This window comes from Coregonus lavaretus (assembly GCF_964263955.1).
Source record: "Coregonus lavaretus genome assembly, contig: HAP1_SCAFFOLD_407, whole genome shotgun sequence".
NCBI classification, from domain to species: domain Eukaryota; kingdom Metazoa; phylum Chordata; class Actinopteri; order Salmoniformes; family Salmonidae; genus Coregonus; species Coregonus lavaretus.
The window spans coordinates 62079-76745 of record NW_028159120.1 but is presented as its reverse complement, the minus strand read 5'-3'; the positions used below and the strand labels follow the sequence as shown (position 1 = coordinate 76745).

General features: G+C 45.1%; 1 protein-coding gene across 1 annotated transcript; it reads right to left on the bottom strand.

Moving 5' to 3' along the window:
* Positions 1 to 3955: 3955 nt before the first annotated feature.
* Positions 3956 to 13617, bottom strand: LOC311123263 (uncharacterized protein). Its single transcript, XM_084197519.1, has 10 exons — positions 13472 to 13617; positions 13114 to 13204; positions 12856 to 12940; positions 12522 to 12770; positions 11233 to 11543; positions 10855 to 10963; positions 8927 to 9065; positions 5220 to 5410; positions 4865 to 4946; positions 3956 to 4612 (listed from the first exon to the last, which is right to left on the bottom strand). The coding sequence occupies exons 1-10, from the start codon at positions 13612 to 13614 to the stop codon at positions 4519 to 4521; spliced, it is 1494 nt and encodes a 497-aa protein (XP_084053645.1). The 5' UTR covers positions 13615 to 13617; the 3' UTR covers positions 3956 to 4518.
* Between the last annotated feature and the right edge of the window lie 1050 nt (positions 13618 to 14667).

Genomic DNA, 14667 nt, shown 5'->3' with positions numbered 1-14667 from the left:
ACGTTGAGGCTGTCTACACTGTAAACTTACATGTGACTTCTGCTATCAGAATACGAGGATCGCTTTGAAAAGACGGGTCTAGACGCACAGAGGGGTCATTATGGTCAGATTGTGTTCAGATCTGTCTGACCACCACAGATGGCCGGGGGGGGATGGGCTCATAGTAACAGAAAGAATGGTTTCCATGTGTTTGATACCATTCCATTCAGTCCGTTCCAGCCATTATTATGAGCCGTCCTCCCCTCAGCAGCCTCCTGTGCTGGCCACATCAGGTGGTGGTCAGGGATGCATTGTGTGCGGATTTCTCCTCAGTCTGGATGCAATCAGGCTACCGAAAGCACATACAGTGGGCGACGCCATCAGCACTCCTCCCACAAGTCTTCAGAAAACGTGTGTTTTGGGAGCGAGAGGCACCTTTTCATTATAACGTTGTAGGAAATGCGTTCCTAGCGTGTGAGGAACGTGTTTGCTGGCTTCATAAATGCTAGCTAGCTAGCTAGCTTATTTAGAAAACTATTTTTTGTTTGGCTAGAGTTATGCTAACCCGTTTGTAATCCCTTTAGCGTTGCTAGCTACACTACATGACCAAAAGTATGTGGACATCTGCTAGTCGAACATCTCATTCCAAAATCATGGGCATTAATATGGTGTTGGTCCCCCTTTGCTGCTATAACAGCCTCCACTCTTCTGGGAAGGCTTTCCACTAGATGTTGGAACATTGCTGCGGGGACTTGCTTCCATTCAGTCACAAGAGCATTAGTGAGGTCGGGCGCTGATGTTGGGCGATTAGGCCTGGCTCGCAGTCGGCGTTCCAATTCATCCCAAAGGTGTTCGATGGGGTTGAGGTCAGGGCTCTGTGCAGGCCAGTCAAGTTCTTCCCCACCGATCTCGACAAACCATTTCTGTATGGACCTCGCTTTGTGCACGGGGGCATAGTCATGCTGAAACAGGAAACTGTTGCCACAAAGTTGGAAGCACAGAATCGTCTAGAATTTCATTGTATGCTGTAGCGTTAAGATTCTCCTGGCATCCGCCAAACCCAGATTTGTCCGTTGGACTGCCAGATGGTGAAGCGTGATTCATCACTCCAGAGAACATGTTTCCACTGCTCCAGAGTGCAATGGCGGTGAGCTTTACACCACTCCAGCCGACGCTTGGCATTGCTCATGGTGATCTTAGGCTTGTGTGCGGCTGCTTGGCCATGGAAACCCATTTCATGAAGCTCCCGACGAACAGTTCTTGTGCTGACATTGCTTCCAGAGGCAGTTTGGAACTCGGTAGTGAGTGTTGAATCCACTAATATGAAGGGGTGTCCACATACTTCTGTATATATAGTGTATCTCTATTAGAATCCACTAATATGAAGGGGTGTCCACATACTGCTGTATATATAGTGCATCTCTATTAGAATCCACTAATATGAAGGGGTGTCCACATACTGCTGTATATATAGTGTAGCTTTCTGGTTAGCTACAGAGGTTAGCTGGTTAGTTAGCTACAGTAGTAAGCTGCTGTCATCAGGTTGTTGTTGCGTAATCATATTTAGCCTATTCCACCATTAATGCATACTGGCATTTTAATATATCGCTGGAAAAGGGGATTCAGCACGGTAAACACATTTAAATGTAGGTGTAGATGCATGATGTGTTCAGAATTTGCATGATCAGAATACTAAAGCTGTATGAACTGTCAAGTCTAGACAGGGCCTTAGATGAAAAGCTGTCATACTGAACACCAGACCACAAACAGAACCCAGTGGTGACACCAACAGAACCCTGTGGTGACAACTGACACACAAACAGAACCCAACAGAACCATCTGGTGACAACTGACACACATTGGTAATGCTACAGAGCATCAATACCGTGATGTATCGTGGCTAAATTCTGACCGATCTTCAAATAATATTGAGTAGTTAATAGGGCTGTCAATCAATTACAATATTTAAAGAGTTTAAAGGCATTAGTTAATCATGATTAATCACAATCTTTGAATTAGCTCAGATTTGGCCCTAAATAAAGAATTGATCTGTTTTGGTACCATGCTGTAGCAGCTGGTTGAGATGCCCAGGTACAGTTGAAGTCGGAAGTTTACATACACTTAGGTTGGAGTCATTAAAAACTTGTTTTTCAACCACTCCAAAAACTATAGTTTGGGCAAGTCGGTTAGGACATCTACTTTGTGCATGACACAAGTAATTTTTCCAACAATTGTTTACAGACAGATTCTTTCACTTATAATTCACTGTATCACAATTCCAGTGGGTCAGAAGTTTACATACACTAAGTTGACTGTGCCTTTAAACAGCATGGAAAATTCCAGAAAATGATATCATGGCTTTGAAAGCTTCTGATAGGCTAATTGACATAATTTGAGTCAATTGGAGGAGTACCTGTGGATGTATTTCAAGGCCTACCTTCAAACTCAGTGCCTCTTTACTTGACATCATGGGAAAATCAAAAGAAATCAGCCAAGACTTCAGGAAAAAAATTGTAGACCTCCACAAGTCTGGTTGAGCCTTAGGAGCAATTTCCAAACGCCTGAAGGTACCACGTTCATCTGTACAAACAATAGTACGCAAGTATAAACACCATGGGACCACGCAGCTCTCATACCGCTCAGGAAGGAGACGCGTTCTGTCTCCTAGAGATGAACGTACTTTGGTGCGAAAAGTGCAAATCAATCCCAGAACAACAGCAAAGGACCTTGTGAAGATGCTGGAGGAAACAGGTCCAAAAGTATCTATATCCACAGTAAAACGAGTCCTATATCGACATAACTTGAAAGGCCGCTCAGCAAGGAAGAAGCCACTGCTCCAAAACCGCCATAAAAAAGCCAGACTATGGTTTGCAGTAATTTTTGGAGAAATGTCTTCTGGTCTGATGAAACAAAAATAGAACTGTTTAGCCATAATGACCATCGTTATGTTTGGAGGAAAAAGGGGGTGGCTTGCAAGCCGAAGAACACCATCCCAACCGTGAAGCACGGGGGTGGCAGCATCATGCCCCCCTGTAGCGCACTTGCAACGCCAGGGTTGTGGGTTCGTTTCCCAGGGGGCCAGTATGAAAAATGTATGCCCTCACTAACTGTAAGTCGCTCTGTATAAGTTAAGATAAATGTAAATCATGCTGTGGGGGTGCTTTGCTGCAGGAGGGACTGGTGCACTTCTCAAAATAGATGGCATCATGAGGAAGGAAAATTATGTGGATATATTGAAGCAACATCTCAAGACATCAGTCAGGAAGTTAAAGCTTGGTCGCAAATGGGTCTTTCGTTTGCATACTTCCAAAGTTGTAGCAAAATGGCTTAAGGACAACAAAGTCAAGGTATTGGAGTGGCCATCACAAAGCCCTGACCTCAATCCTATAGAAAATGTGTGGGCAGAACTGAAAAAGCGTGTGCGAGCAAGGAGGCCTACAAACCTGACTCAGTTACATCAGCTCTGTCAGGAGGAATGGGCCAAAATTCACCCAACTTATTGTGGGAAGCTTGTGGAAGGCTACCCGAAACGTTTGACCCAAGTTAAACAATTTAAAGGCAATGCTACCAAATACTAATTGAGTGTATGTAAACTTCTGACCCACTGGGAATGTGATTAAATAAATAAAAGCTGAAATAAATCATTCTCTCTACTATTATTCTGACATTTCACATTCTTAAAATAAAGTGGTGATCCTAACTGACCTAAGACAGGGAATTTTTACTAGGATGAAATGTCAGGAATTGTGAAAAACTGAGTTTAAATGTATTTGGCTAAGGTGTATGTAAACTTCCGGCTTCAACTGTACTCTGTGTGACTGTGTAAGGGCCTTTATCTGCGGTGCCGCTGGCTGTCATCTCACAGTCTGCTTTTAACATTCAGTTATATAATGAGGAACCAGAGTTCTGCGGTGCCGCTGGCTGTCATCTCACAGTCTGCTATTAACATTCAGTTATATAATGAGGAACCAGAGTTACAAAACCCAGTGTTTAATAAAGCAGAGAAAACAGGACACATCGTTGACTTCCTTTATACAGGACAGGACAGTCCCCTGTAGCTCAGTGGGTAGAGCATGGCGCTTGCAACGCCAGGGTTGTGGGTTCGTTTCCCATGGGGGGCCAGTATGAAAATGTATGCACTCACTAACTGTAAGTCGCTCTGGATAAGAGCTTCTGGTAAATGACTAAAATGTAAATGTACAGTGTGTGTAGAGTACAGTAGAGCCTGTTGGTTGAAGCAGTCTTATGTTGTAGATGTTCTCTTAACAGCCAGTCAGTCAGCCAGCCAGCCACCCAGCCAGTCAGCCAGCCAGTCACCCAGCCAGCCAGTCAGTCAGCCACCCAGTCAGTCAGTCACCCAGCCAGCCACCCAGCCAGCCAGCCAGCCAGTCAGCCAGCCACCCAGTCAGCCAGCCAGTCACCCAGCCAGCCAGTCAGTCAGCCACCCAGTCAGTCAGTCACCCACCCAGCCAGTCACCCAGCCAGCCAGTCAGTCAGCCAGCCAGCCAGTCAGCCAGCCATCTCTCTCTCTCCTCATCTCTACATATCTTCCACGCTCCACTTGTAGGCCATCTCCTGCACAGCCTTCTTATCAGACATCCTGGTGTAGCGTTTCTGTTCAAAACCATTAGACCTGAAACACGATACAAGCAAAACAACTACAAATTATAGTCATTATATATTATAATGTGCATTCTAATTGTATATTATAATGATAATGTTCACTCTAATTATATATTATAATGATAATGTTGATTCTAATGATATATTATGCTAATTCTAATTCTATATTATAATGATAAAGCTAATTATATATTATAATGATGATGTTAATTATAATGATAATGATATATCAATGTGGTGCTCTACACACAGCGAGATGTACCTGTCCACTCCGTCCCAACGGTAGCCTGGTGGAATGTTGAAGCGGTTTGGGGGCGGAGCCGGGCCTTTGTAGCGAGGCTTCTCTGTAAACAACAACAGGAAGTGTTAAGAGAGATTCATTGTGATTGGAGGGTTGGAACATGTGGTACATCACAAGTACAACCTTAGCATTTGTTTAGAAAACATAACGGATCTACTGTTTACATTTTCAAATAACTGCAGTTCTTCTGGTCTACAAATTGCTTTTGTCTGAAAAAATCTGTCCCCAAAATAAATAAATCTGTGAACTTTGCTGAACGTTGAAATCCCGATGTGACCAACAATATCCCCCCCCCCCCCAAAAGACAGAGACAGACCTTTGACTCCTCGTAGTTTGTTGTCTCGGTCCTTTTTGCGTCTCATCATGGCCAACATGGGGTCTCCCTCTCTCTCCTTCTCTCTCAACATCCTGTCTAGGTCCTGGTCATCACAGGAACGCGCTAGGGGCTTCTGGGATTCCCTCAACGCATCCTCAACGTTCTGCTGCTGCATCTGGCCCTGGGCCACACTACACACACAAACACGATCATGATAGACTGACTGACCAGCTGGCCCTGGGCCACACTACAAACACAAACACGAACACAAACACCACCATGACAGACTGACTGACCAGCTGGAAGGCTATGATCCCTTATTGATGTCACTTGGTTAAATCCACTTCAAATCAGTGTAGATGGAAGGGGAGGAGACCGGTTAAAGAAGGACTTTTAAGCCTTGAGACAATTGAGACATGGATTGTGTATGTGTGCCATTCAGAGGGTGAATGGGCAAGACTAAAGATTTAAAGTGCCTTTGAACGGGGTATGGTAGTAGGTGCCAAAGCGCACCGATTTGTGTCAAGAACTGCAACGCTGCTGGGTTTTTCCCACGCTCAACAGTTTACCGTGTGCATCAAGAATGGTCAAGAATGGTCCCCATCCAACCTGACAGAGCTTGAGAGGATCTGCAGAGAAGAATGGGAGAAACTCCCCAAATGCAGGTGTGCCAAGCTTGTAGCGTCATACCCAAGAAGACTCGAGGCTGTAATCGCTGCCAAAGGTGGTTCAACAAAGTACTGAGTAAAGGGTCTGAATACTTATGTAAATGTGATATTTCCTTATTTTTTTATTTATATAAATTAGCTAACATTTCTAAAAACCAGTTTTTGCTTTGTTATTATGGGCTATAAAAAAAAAAAACGACTTAATTATTTTTAGAATAAGGCTGTAACCTAACAAAATGTGGAAAAGGTCAAGGGGTCTGAATACTTTCCAAAAGCATTGTATGTATACACACACAAACATCCATGTATATACTGTGGGGAGAACAAGTAAATTGATAAATTGCAATGTCCATACTGTGAGACGCCCAAGACAGCGCTACAGGGAGACAGGACGGACAGCTGATCGTCCTCGCAGTGGCAGACCACGTGTAACTACACCTGCACAGGATCGGTACATCTGAACATCACACCTGCGGGACAGGTACAGGATGGCAACAACAACTGCATCTGGAGCGGGATCGATTTGGAGGTGGAGGGTCCATCATGGTCTGTGGTGGTGTGTCACAGCATCATCGGACTGAGCTTGTTGTCATTGCAGGCAATCTCAACGCTGTGCGATACAGGGAAGACATCCTCCTCCCTCATGTGGTACCCTTCCTGCAGGCTCATCCTGACATGACCCTCCAGCATGACAATGCCACCAGCCATACAGCTCGTTCTGTGCGTGATTTCCTGCAAGACAGGAATGTCAGTGTTCTGCCATGGCCAGCGAAGAGCCCGGATCTCAATTGAGCACGTCTGGGACACGTCTGGGACCCGCCCGGATCTCCATTGAGCACGTCTGGGACCCGTTGGATCGGAGGGTGAGGGCTATGGCCATTCCCCCCAGAAATGTCCAGGAACTTGCAGGTGCCTTGGTGGAAGTGTGGAGTAACATCTCACAGCAAGAACTGGCAAATCTGGTGCAGTCCATGAGGAGGAGATGCACTGCAGTACTTAATGCAGCTGGTGGCCACACCAGATACTGACTGTTACTTTTGATTTTGACCCCCCCTTTGTTCAGGGACACATTATTCAATTTCTGTTAGTCACATGTCTGTGGAACTTGTTCAGTTAATGTCTCAGTTGTTGAATCTTATGTTCATACAAATATTTACACATGTTCAGTTTGCTGAAAATAAATGCAGTTGACAGTGAGAGGATGTTTCTTTTTTTGCTGAGTTTACATATCTATCTACAGTGGGGGAAAAGTATTTAGTCAGCCACCAATTGTGCAAGTTCTCCCACTTAAAAAGATAAGAGAGGCCTGTAATTTTCATCATAGGTACACGTCAACTATGACAGACAAATTGAGATTTTTCCCCCCAGAAAATCACATTGTAGGATTTTTAATGAATTTATTTGCAAATTATGGTGGAAAATAAGTATTTGGTCACCTACAAACAAGCAAGATTTCTGGCTCTCACAGACCTGTAACTTATTCTTTAATAGGCTCCTCTGTCCTCCACTCGTTATCTGTATTAATGGCACCTGTTTGAACTCGTTATCAGTATAAAAGACACCTGTCCACAACCTCAAACAGTCACACTCCAAACTCCACTATGGCCAAGACCAAAGAGCTGTCAAAGGACACCAGAAACAAAATTGTAGACCTGCACCAGGCTGGGAAGACTGAATCTTCAATAGATAAGCAGCTTGGTTTGAAGAAATCAACTGTGGGAGCAATTATTAGGAAATGGAAGACATACAAGACCACTGATAATCTCCCTCGATCTGGGGCTCCACGCAAGATCTCACCCAGTGGGGTCAAAATGATCACAAGAACGGTGAGCAGAAATCCCAGAACCACACGGGGGGACCTAGTGAATGACCTGCAGAGAGCTGGGACCAAAGTAACAAAGCCTACCATCAGTAACACACTACGCCGCCATGGACTCAAATCCTGCAGTGCAAGACGTGTCCCCCTGCTTAAGCCAGTACATGTCCAGGCCCGTCTGAAGTTTGCTAGAGTGCATTTGGATGATCCAGAAGAGGATTGGGAGAATGTCATATGGTCAGATGAAACCAAAATAGAACTTTTTGGTAAAAACTCAACTCGTCGTGTTTGGAGGACAAAGAATGCTGAGTTGCATCCAAAGAACACCATACCTACTGTGAAGCATGGGGGTGGAAACATCATGCTTTGGGGCTGTTTTTCTGCAAAGGGACCAGGACGACTGATCTGTGTAAAGGAAAGAATGAATGGGGCCATGTATCGTGAGATTTTGAGTGAAAACTTCCTTCCATCAGCAAGGGCATTGAAGATGAAACGTGGCTGGGTCTTTCAGCATGACAATGATCCCAAACACACCGCCCGGGCAACGAAGGAGTGGCTTCGTAAGAAGCATTTCAAGGTCCTGGAGTGGCCTAGCCAGTCTCCAGATCTCAACCCAATAGAAAATCTTTGGAGGGAGTTGAAAGTCCGTGTTGCCCAGCGACAGCCCCAAAACATCACTGCTCTAGAGGAGATCTGCATGGAGGAATGGGCCAAAATACCAGCAACAGTGTGTGAAAACCTTGTGAAGACTTACAGAAAAAGTTTGACCTGTGTCATTGCCAACAAAGGGTATATAACAAAGTATTGAGAAACTTTTGTTATTGACCAAATACTTATTTTCCACCATAATTTGCAAATAAATTCATTAAAAGTCCTACAATGTGATTTTCTGGATTTTTTCCCCTCATTTTGTCTGTCATAGTTGACGTGTACCTATGATGAAAATGACAGGCCTCTCTCATATTTTTAAGTGGGAGAACTTACACAATTGGTGGCTGACTAAATACTTTTCCCCCCCACTGTATATATATCCACAGTGTCTCTCACCCTTTCCCCCACTGTATCTATCTATCTATATATACACTCATACTATACACACACACACAGAGAGACATGCCATCCACAGTGTCTCTCACCCTTTCCCCCACTGTATCTATCTATCTATATATACACTCATACTATACACATACACACAGAGAGAAATGCCATCCAGTGTCTCTCACCCTTTCCCCCACTGAGCATATTTCAGGTCTTTCTCTGCTTTCTCTCCTGCCTTCCTCCTCTGCTCCTCTCGCTCGGTCTCGATATCTCTCCGTTTCCCACTCTTATCTCTGAACACCGTCTCCGCATTACGAGACGCATCTGGAGGAGAGAGACAGACCAGATATACCATTTAGTATTACATCTAGTGAGTGGAGCAGGTACATCAGACTAGCGCTAGCTAACATTACCTAGTGAGTGGTGCAGGTACATCAGACTAGCGCTAGCTAACACTACCTAGTGAGTGGAGCAGGTACATCAGACTAGCGCTAGCTAACATTACCTAGTGAGTGGTGCAGGTACATCAGACTAGCGCTAGCTAACATTACCTAGTGAGTGGAGCAGGTACATCAGACTAGCGCTAGCTAACAATACCTAGTGAGTGGAGCAGGTACATCAGACTAGCGCTAGCTAACACTACCTAGTGAGTGGAGCAGGTACATCAGACTAGCGCTAGCTAACACTACCTAGTGAGTGGAGCAGGTACATCAGACTAGCGCTAGCTAACACTACCTAGTGAGTGGAGCAGGTACATCAGACTAGCGCTAGCTAACACTACCTAGTGAGTGGTGCAGGTACATCAGACTAGCGCTAGCTAACACTACCTAGTGAGTGGAGCAGGTACATCAGACTAGCGCTAGCTAACATTACCTAGTGAGTGGTGCAGGTACATCAGACTAGCGCTAGCTAACACTACCTAGTGAGTGGTGCAGGTACATCAGACTAGCGCTAGCTAACATTACCTAGTGAGTGGAGCAGGTACATCAGACTAGCGCTAGCTAACACTACCTAGTGAGTGGAGCAGGTACATCAGACTAGCGCTAGCTAACACTACCTAGTGAGTGGTGCAGGTACATCAGACTAGCGCTAGCTAACATTACCTAGTGAGTGGAGCAGGTACATCAGACTAGCGCTAGCTAACACTACCTAGTGAGTGGTGCAGGTACATCAGACTAGCGCTAGCTAACATTACCTAGTGAGTGGAGCAGGTACATCAGACTAGCGCTAGCTAACACTACCTAGTGAGTGGAGCAGGTACATCAGACTAGCGCTAGCTAACACTACCTAGTGAGTGGAGCAGGTACATCAGACTAGCGCTAGCTAACACTACCTAGTGAGTGGAGCAGGTACATCAGACTAGCGCTAGCTAACACTACCTAGTGAGTGGAGCAGGTACATCAGACTAGCGCTAGCTAACATTACCTAGTGAGTGGAGCAGGTACATCAGACTAGCGCTAGCTAACATTACCTAGTGAGTGGAGCAGGTACATCAGACTAGCGCTAGCTAACACTACCTAGTGAGTGGTGCAGGTACATCAGACTAGCGCTAGCTAACACTATCTAGTGAGTGGTGCAGGTACATCAGACTAGCGCTAGCTAACACTACCTAGTGAGTGGAGCAGGTACATCAGACTAGCGCTAGCTAACAATACCTAGTGAGTGTGTGTATACATTTCGATACTTGGGAGTCAAACATTGATATAATGTCGTCCAAAAATAATATCACGATATGTAACTGTATGGATTTTTCCCCCATCACTACTATATACAGTATTATAAACTGGATAGTTAGAACCCTGAATGCTGATTGGCTGAAGTCTGTGGTATATCAGACAATATACCACAATATGAAGCAAAATGACTTGTTTACTGTCCTAATTACGTTGGTAACTAGTTTATAACAGCAATAATGCACCTCAAGGGGTTTGTGGTACATGGTGTTGGGTTGTGCCTAACAGCCCTTCATTCTAGTAGCATAGAGGGAGCATTCCTAAAGGAAAGGACATGGAGGGGGCATTACTAAAGGAAAGGACATGGAGGGGGCATTACTAAAGGAAAGGACATGGAGGGGGCATTACTAAAGGAAAGGAGGAGGGGGGGTGTGTTGCACCTTCTAGCGGCTCGTTGATCTTGTCTCTGCGTCGGTTCTCCTGCTGTTCTCTTCTTAGAACCTCCACTGATACCAGTCCTGCTGCGGCCCCGGTCAGCATGCTCCGAGACTAACACACACAGAGAGGTTAGAGGTCAAGCTTCCACTAACCTTCTCTACCTAGCTACAGGGGCGTGTTCAGCAGGATTCAATGTTTCGGAACGTTCAGAAATAAATATGCTATGTAGAACAAACATGCCTCTCTGACATGTAGAATAAGGCTTTCACGTTGGCTCTATTCATGACATTTCTATCTGCAACATTCCACAACGTTTGTCAACTGAACGCAGCCCAATTCTTGAATCTCTGTGCCCCGCCCCTTCAGCTCCCCATGCTCACCTGTGATTGGTCAGGCCTGCGGGGGGGGGAGAGGTCAGCGTCTGAGCCCCTCCCACCTTGGGGTTGCCTCCTGGGCGGCGATTGGTCAGAATCAGAGTTCTGCCCTCCCCGTCGCCTTCTCCTGGGTGGTGATTGGTCAGAATCAGAGGCCCCTCCCATTTGTGGCCTTTTTCTTGGAGGTGATTGATCTGAGTCTGAGCCGGGCCCGTTCTGAGCCCGCCTCCTGGGTGGGGATTGGTCAGACCCTGGAGAGCGCTGGCCAATACGAGCAGACGACGAAGACTTGGCTTTTTTCCTGGACGGAGACGAATCTGAAAAAAAAATTGAAAAAAATTACTTCAGAACTTAACAACACCAGGAGCTTCATCAAATAACTACAGCCCACCCTGTATAGTAGGGATGTATTGATTAGGAACCAAAAGAACCAAACAGAATGAAACGGGGAGGGACCCACCAGAATTTGTCCAATAGGAACTTGTTTCATCAGAAAACAATTTCCATTTGGAGTAAACGGTTTCCGTTGCAAAACTGTTTGCTACTAAATGAATACACCCCAGGGTTATAGAGTTTTTTTGGGGAATGGATGGAAACCTGGACTGTATTCAATAGTCGCACACTGTAGCAAAACTTTTTGCAACAGAAACCGTTTACTCCAAACGGAGAAAAAAAATTTCAGCTAAAATGTGTTTCTATTGGACAAATTCAGGTAGGTCCCTCCCAGTTTCGTTTCGCTTCAGTTTGGTTCCAAGTGAACGAACTGCAAAAATCTCTGAAGCTGGAGACTCTTATCTCCCTCACTAACTTTAAGCATCAGTTGTCAGAGCACCTTACCGATCACTGCACCTGTACACAGCCCATCTGAAATTAGCCCGCCCAACTACCTCATCCCCATATTGTTATTTATTTTTCTCTTTTGCACCCCAGTAGCTCTATTTGCACATCATCTTCTGCACATCTATCACTCCAGTGTTAATACTAAATTGTAATTATTTTGCACTATAGCATATTTATTGCCTTACCTCCATAACTTGCTACATTTGCACACACTGTATATATATATTTTCTGTTGTATTTTTGACTTTATGTTTTGTTTACCCCATATGTAACTCTGTGTTGTTGTTTTTATCGCACTGCTTTGCTTTATCTTGGCCAGGTCGCAGTTGTAAATGAGAACTTGTTCTCAACTGGCTTACCTGGTTAAATAAAGGTCAAATAAAATAAAATACACCTCTGAACTTGTCCAATAAGAACACCGATTTCAGGGTCAGAGGTTAGGGGTCAGGTCTCACCACTGCTGTGTGTCCTGTGGGGGGGTTGGGATGAGGAGGAGGGAGGAACGCTAGGCTTCAGTCTTCGAAGAGACGCATCGGGGGATTCCTGACCAATCCTCCTTGGCGGAGAGACGTCCGGCGAATCATGACGCTGCTTTCTGAGTGACAGGGGCTCTGGCGAATCACGTTGCGTCTTTTTGAACGACAGGGGCTCTGGTGAATCGTGTCGAACTCTCTGTTCCTCCTCCTCTGGGACTTCTTCATCAGCTGAGCAGAGAATCAATATTAGCACACACACCATGCAGCTGACAACACCTGAACGCACACACCCTTCCGCTGCTGTCTGTCTCACCTCCCATCACTCTCCATTTGTTGCTGGTCCTGAAGGCTTCCAGGCGTTTGATCTCATCTGGACGCTCGTCTATCACCTCAGCAACCTGACACACACAGCCACACAATACAGAGCGAGCGAGACAGGTGAGTAGATCAGAGCACTAGCTAGCCACTCTAAAGTGATGTTTTTGGTAAAGGTCACCCCAACTGAAAGTGACGGTAAAGTCAGCTAGTTATGTAGCTACTTAGCCAGTTAGCGTGTTGTAGCATTATTTACCACTGGCGCCTCCTCCTCTTCCTCCTCTTCGTTCTCCTTCTCCTCGCCGGTCAGCTGTTTCCAATCCACGTCGTCATCTACTATCTTCATCCTGCTCAGAGCGAGTAACAGAGGGGTTAGAAACTACTGCCAAATAACAAGTTAACACGTATATGCTAGCCAGCTAGTTAACTAGCTACTGGAGTTCGCCAACAGAGAGGTCAGAAACTACAGCGAAACAACGACCAGTTAACAGTTTGTTATGCTAACTAGCTAGCCAGCTAACGTTATCACAGTGTGGTAGGGCTAGCAGGCTAACGTTAGCTATCTGCCTGACTGTTTAACTCCATATTCCCCCGGTGTTTTCACCCCTACTCACCCCTTTCCTGTAGCTTTAATGCATCTCTTTTTAGCCTTCTTCTCCCTTGACTTATTGGCGTCTCCATCTGCAGATAAATAACGTTTCAGATACTCGGCTTTGGAGAGAGACGCTGCTTTACTGTCGTTCGTGGACGCGGCCATTTTGAAAACAATCCACCTGCGGTTCGGAACCGAGAGCACCGAGGGACAAACAGTGCAATGAACGTCACGAAATGCCGCGTTTTCTATTTTGTTTTGTCAATGAAGAGTAGACTTCATAAATGTATACTATTTATCTCTTTCTCTCACATCAAAGGTCGGTCCCAGAAATACTATCAGATATGATTTAACTTTATGAAAGTCGATCTGTAATAAATAGCCTATTTTATCTCTACAGTCAAGTGTTCATCATAAAGAAATCAGATAAGCCTAATTTACAAAGATAATACACAGGAAAAGCAAGTAAGAACCTAGGAAAGTAAATGAAGGAATAGGCCTGCCTAACAAATATTATTGTCATCAGTGTTATAAGTATTGAATTATTTAAATTGGTTTCCTCCCATCAGATGCCTGTGCTGTGAGCTCACACTGCCCAAACAAACACAGCACACAGACTCCTCTCTGTCTGACGATAACAGAAAGGTGGCACAGGTGAGAGAGAAGCAGTGTGTGTCCAGTCTGTTGTTATCATTATAAATAAACTAAGTCATGTGAGGATGCCAGGGTGGTATCAACCATGCTATCTGGACAAACCTGGTTCAACCAGAGAACAACAATGTCATGAAAATATGTTTCATCATGAAACAATGCTATCTGGGTTCAAATTGTATTTTTTTCTTTGTTTTTTTTCCTTTAAAATACTTTGAATACTGAGCAATTATTGAGTTAGCCTGGATGCATAAAATCCAGTACTATTTTATGCTCTAACATTCCACTATTTGTACTCTGTGTCATATGCCAATCATAACACATTACAAGGAATGGCAAGGAGTGGAATGATAACACAAACAGACTGATACCCAGGCTAGGGGAGGGGAGGAAGGAAAACAGACTGGTACCCAGGCTAGGGGAGGGGAGGAAGGAGTGCACAAACAGACTGGTACCCAGGCTAGGGGAGGGGAGGAAGGAGAACAGACTGGTACCCAGGCTAGGGGAGGGGAGGAAGGAGAACAGACTGGTACCCAGGCTAGGGGAGGGGAGGAAGGAGTGCACCAA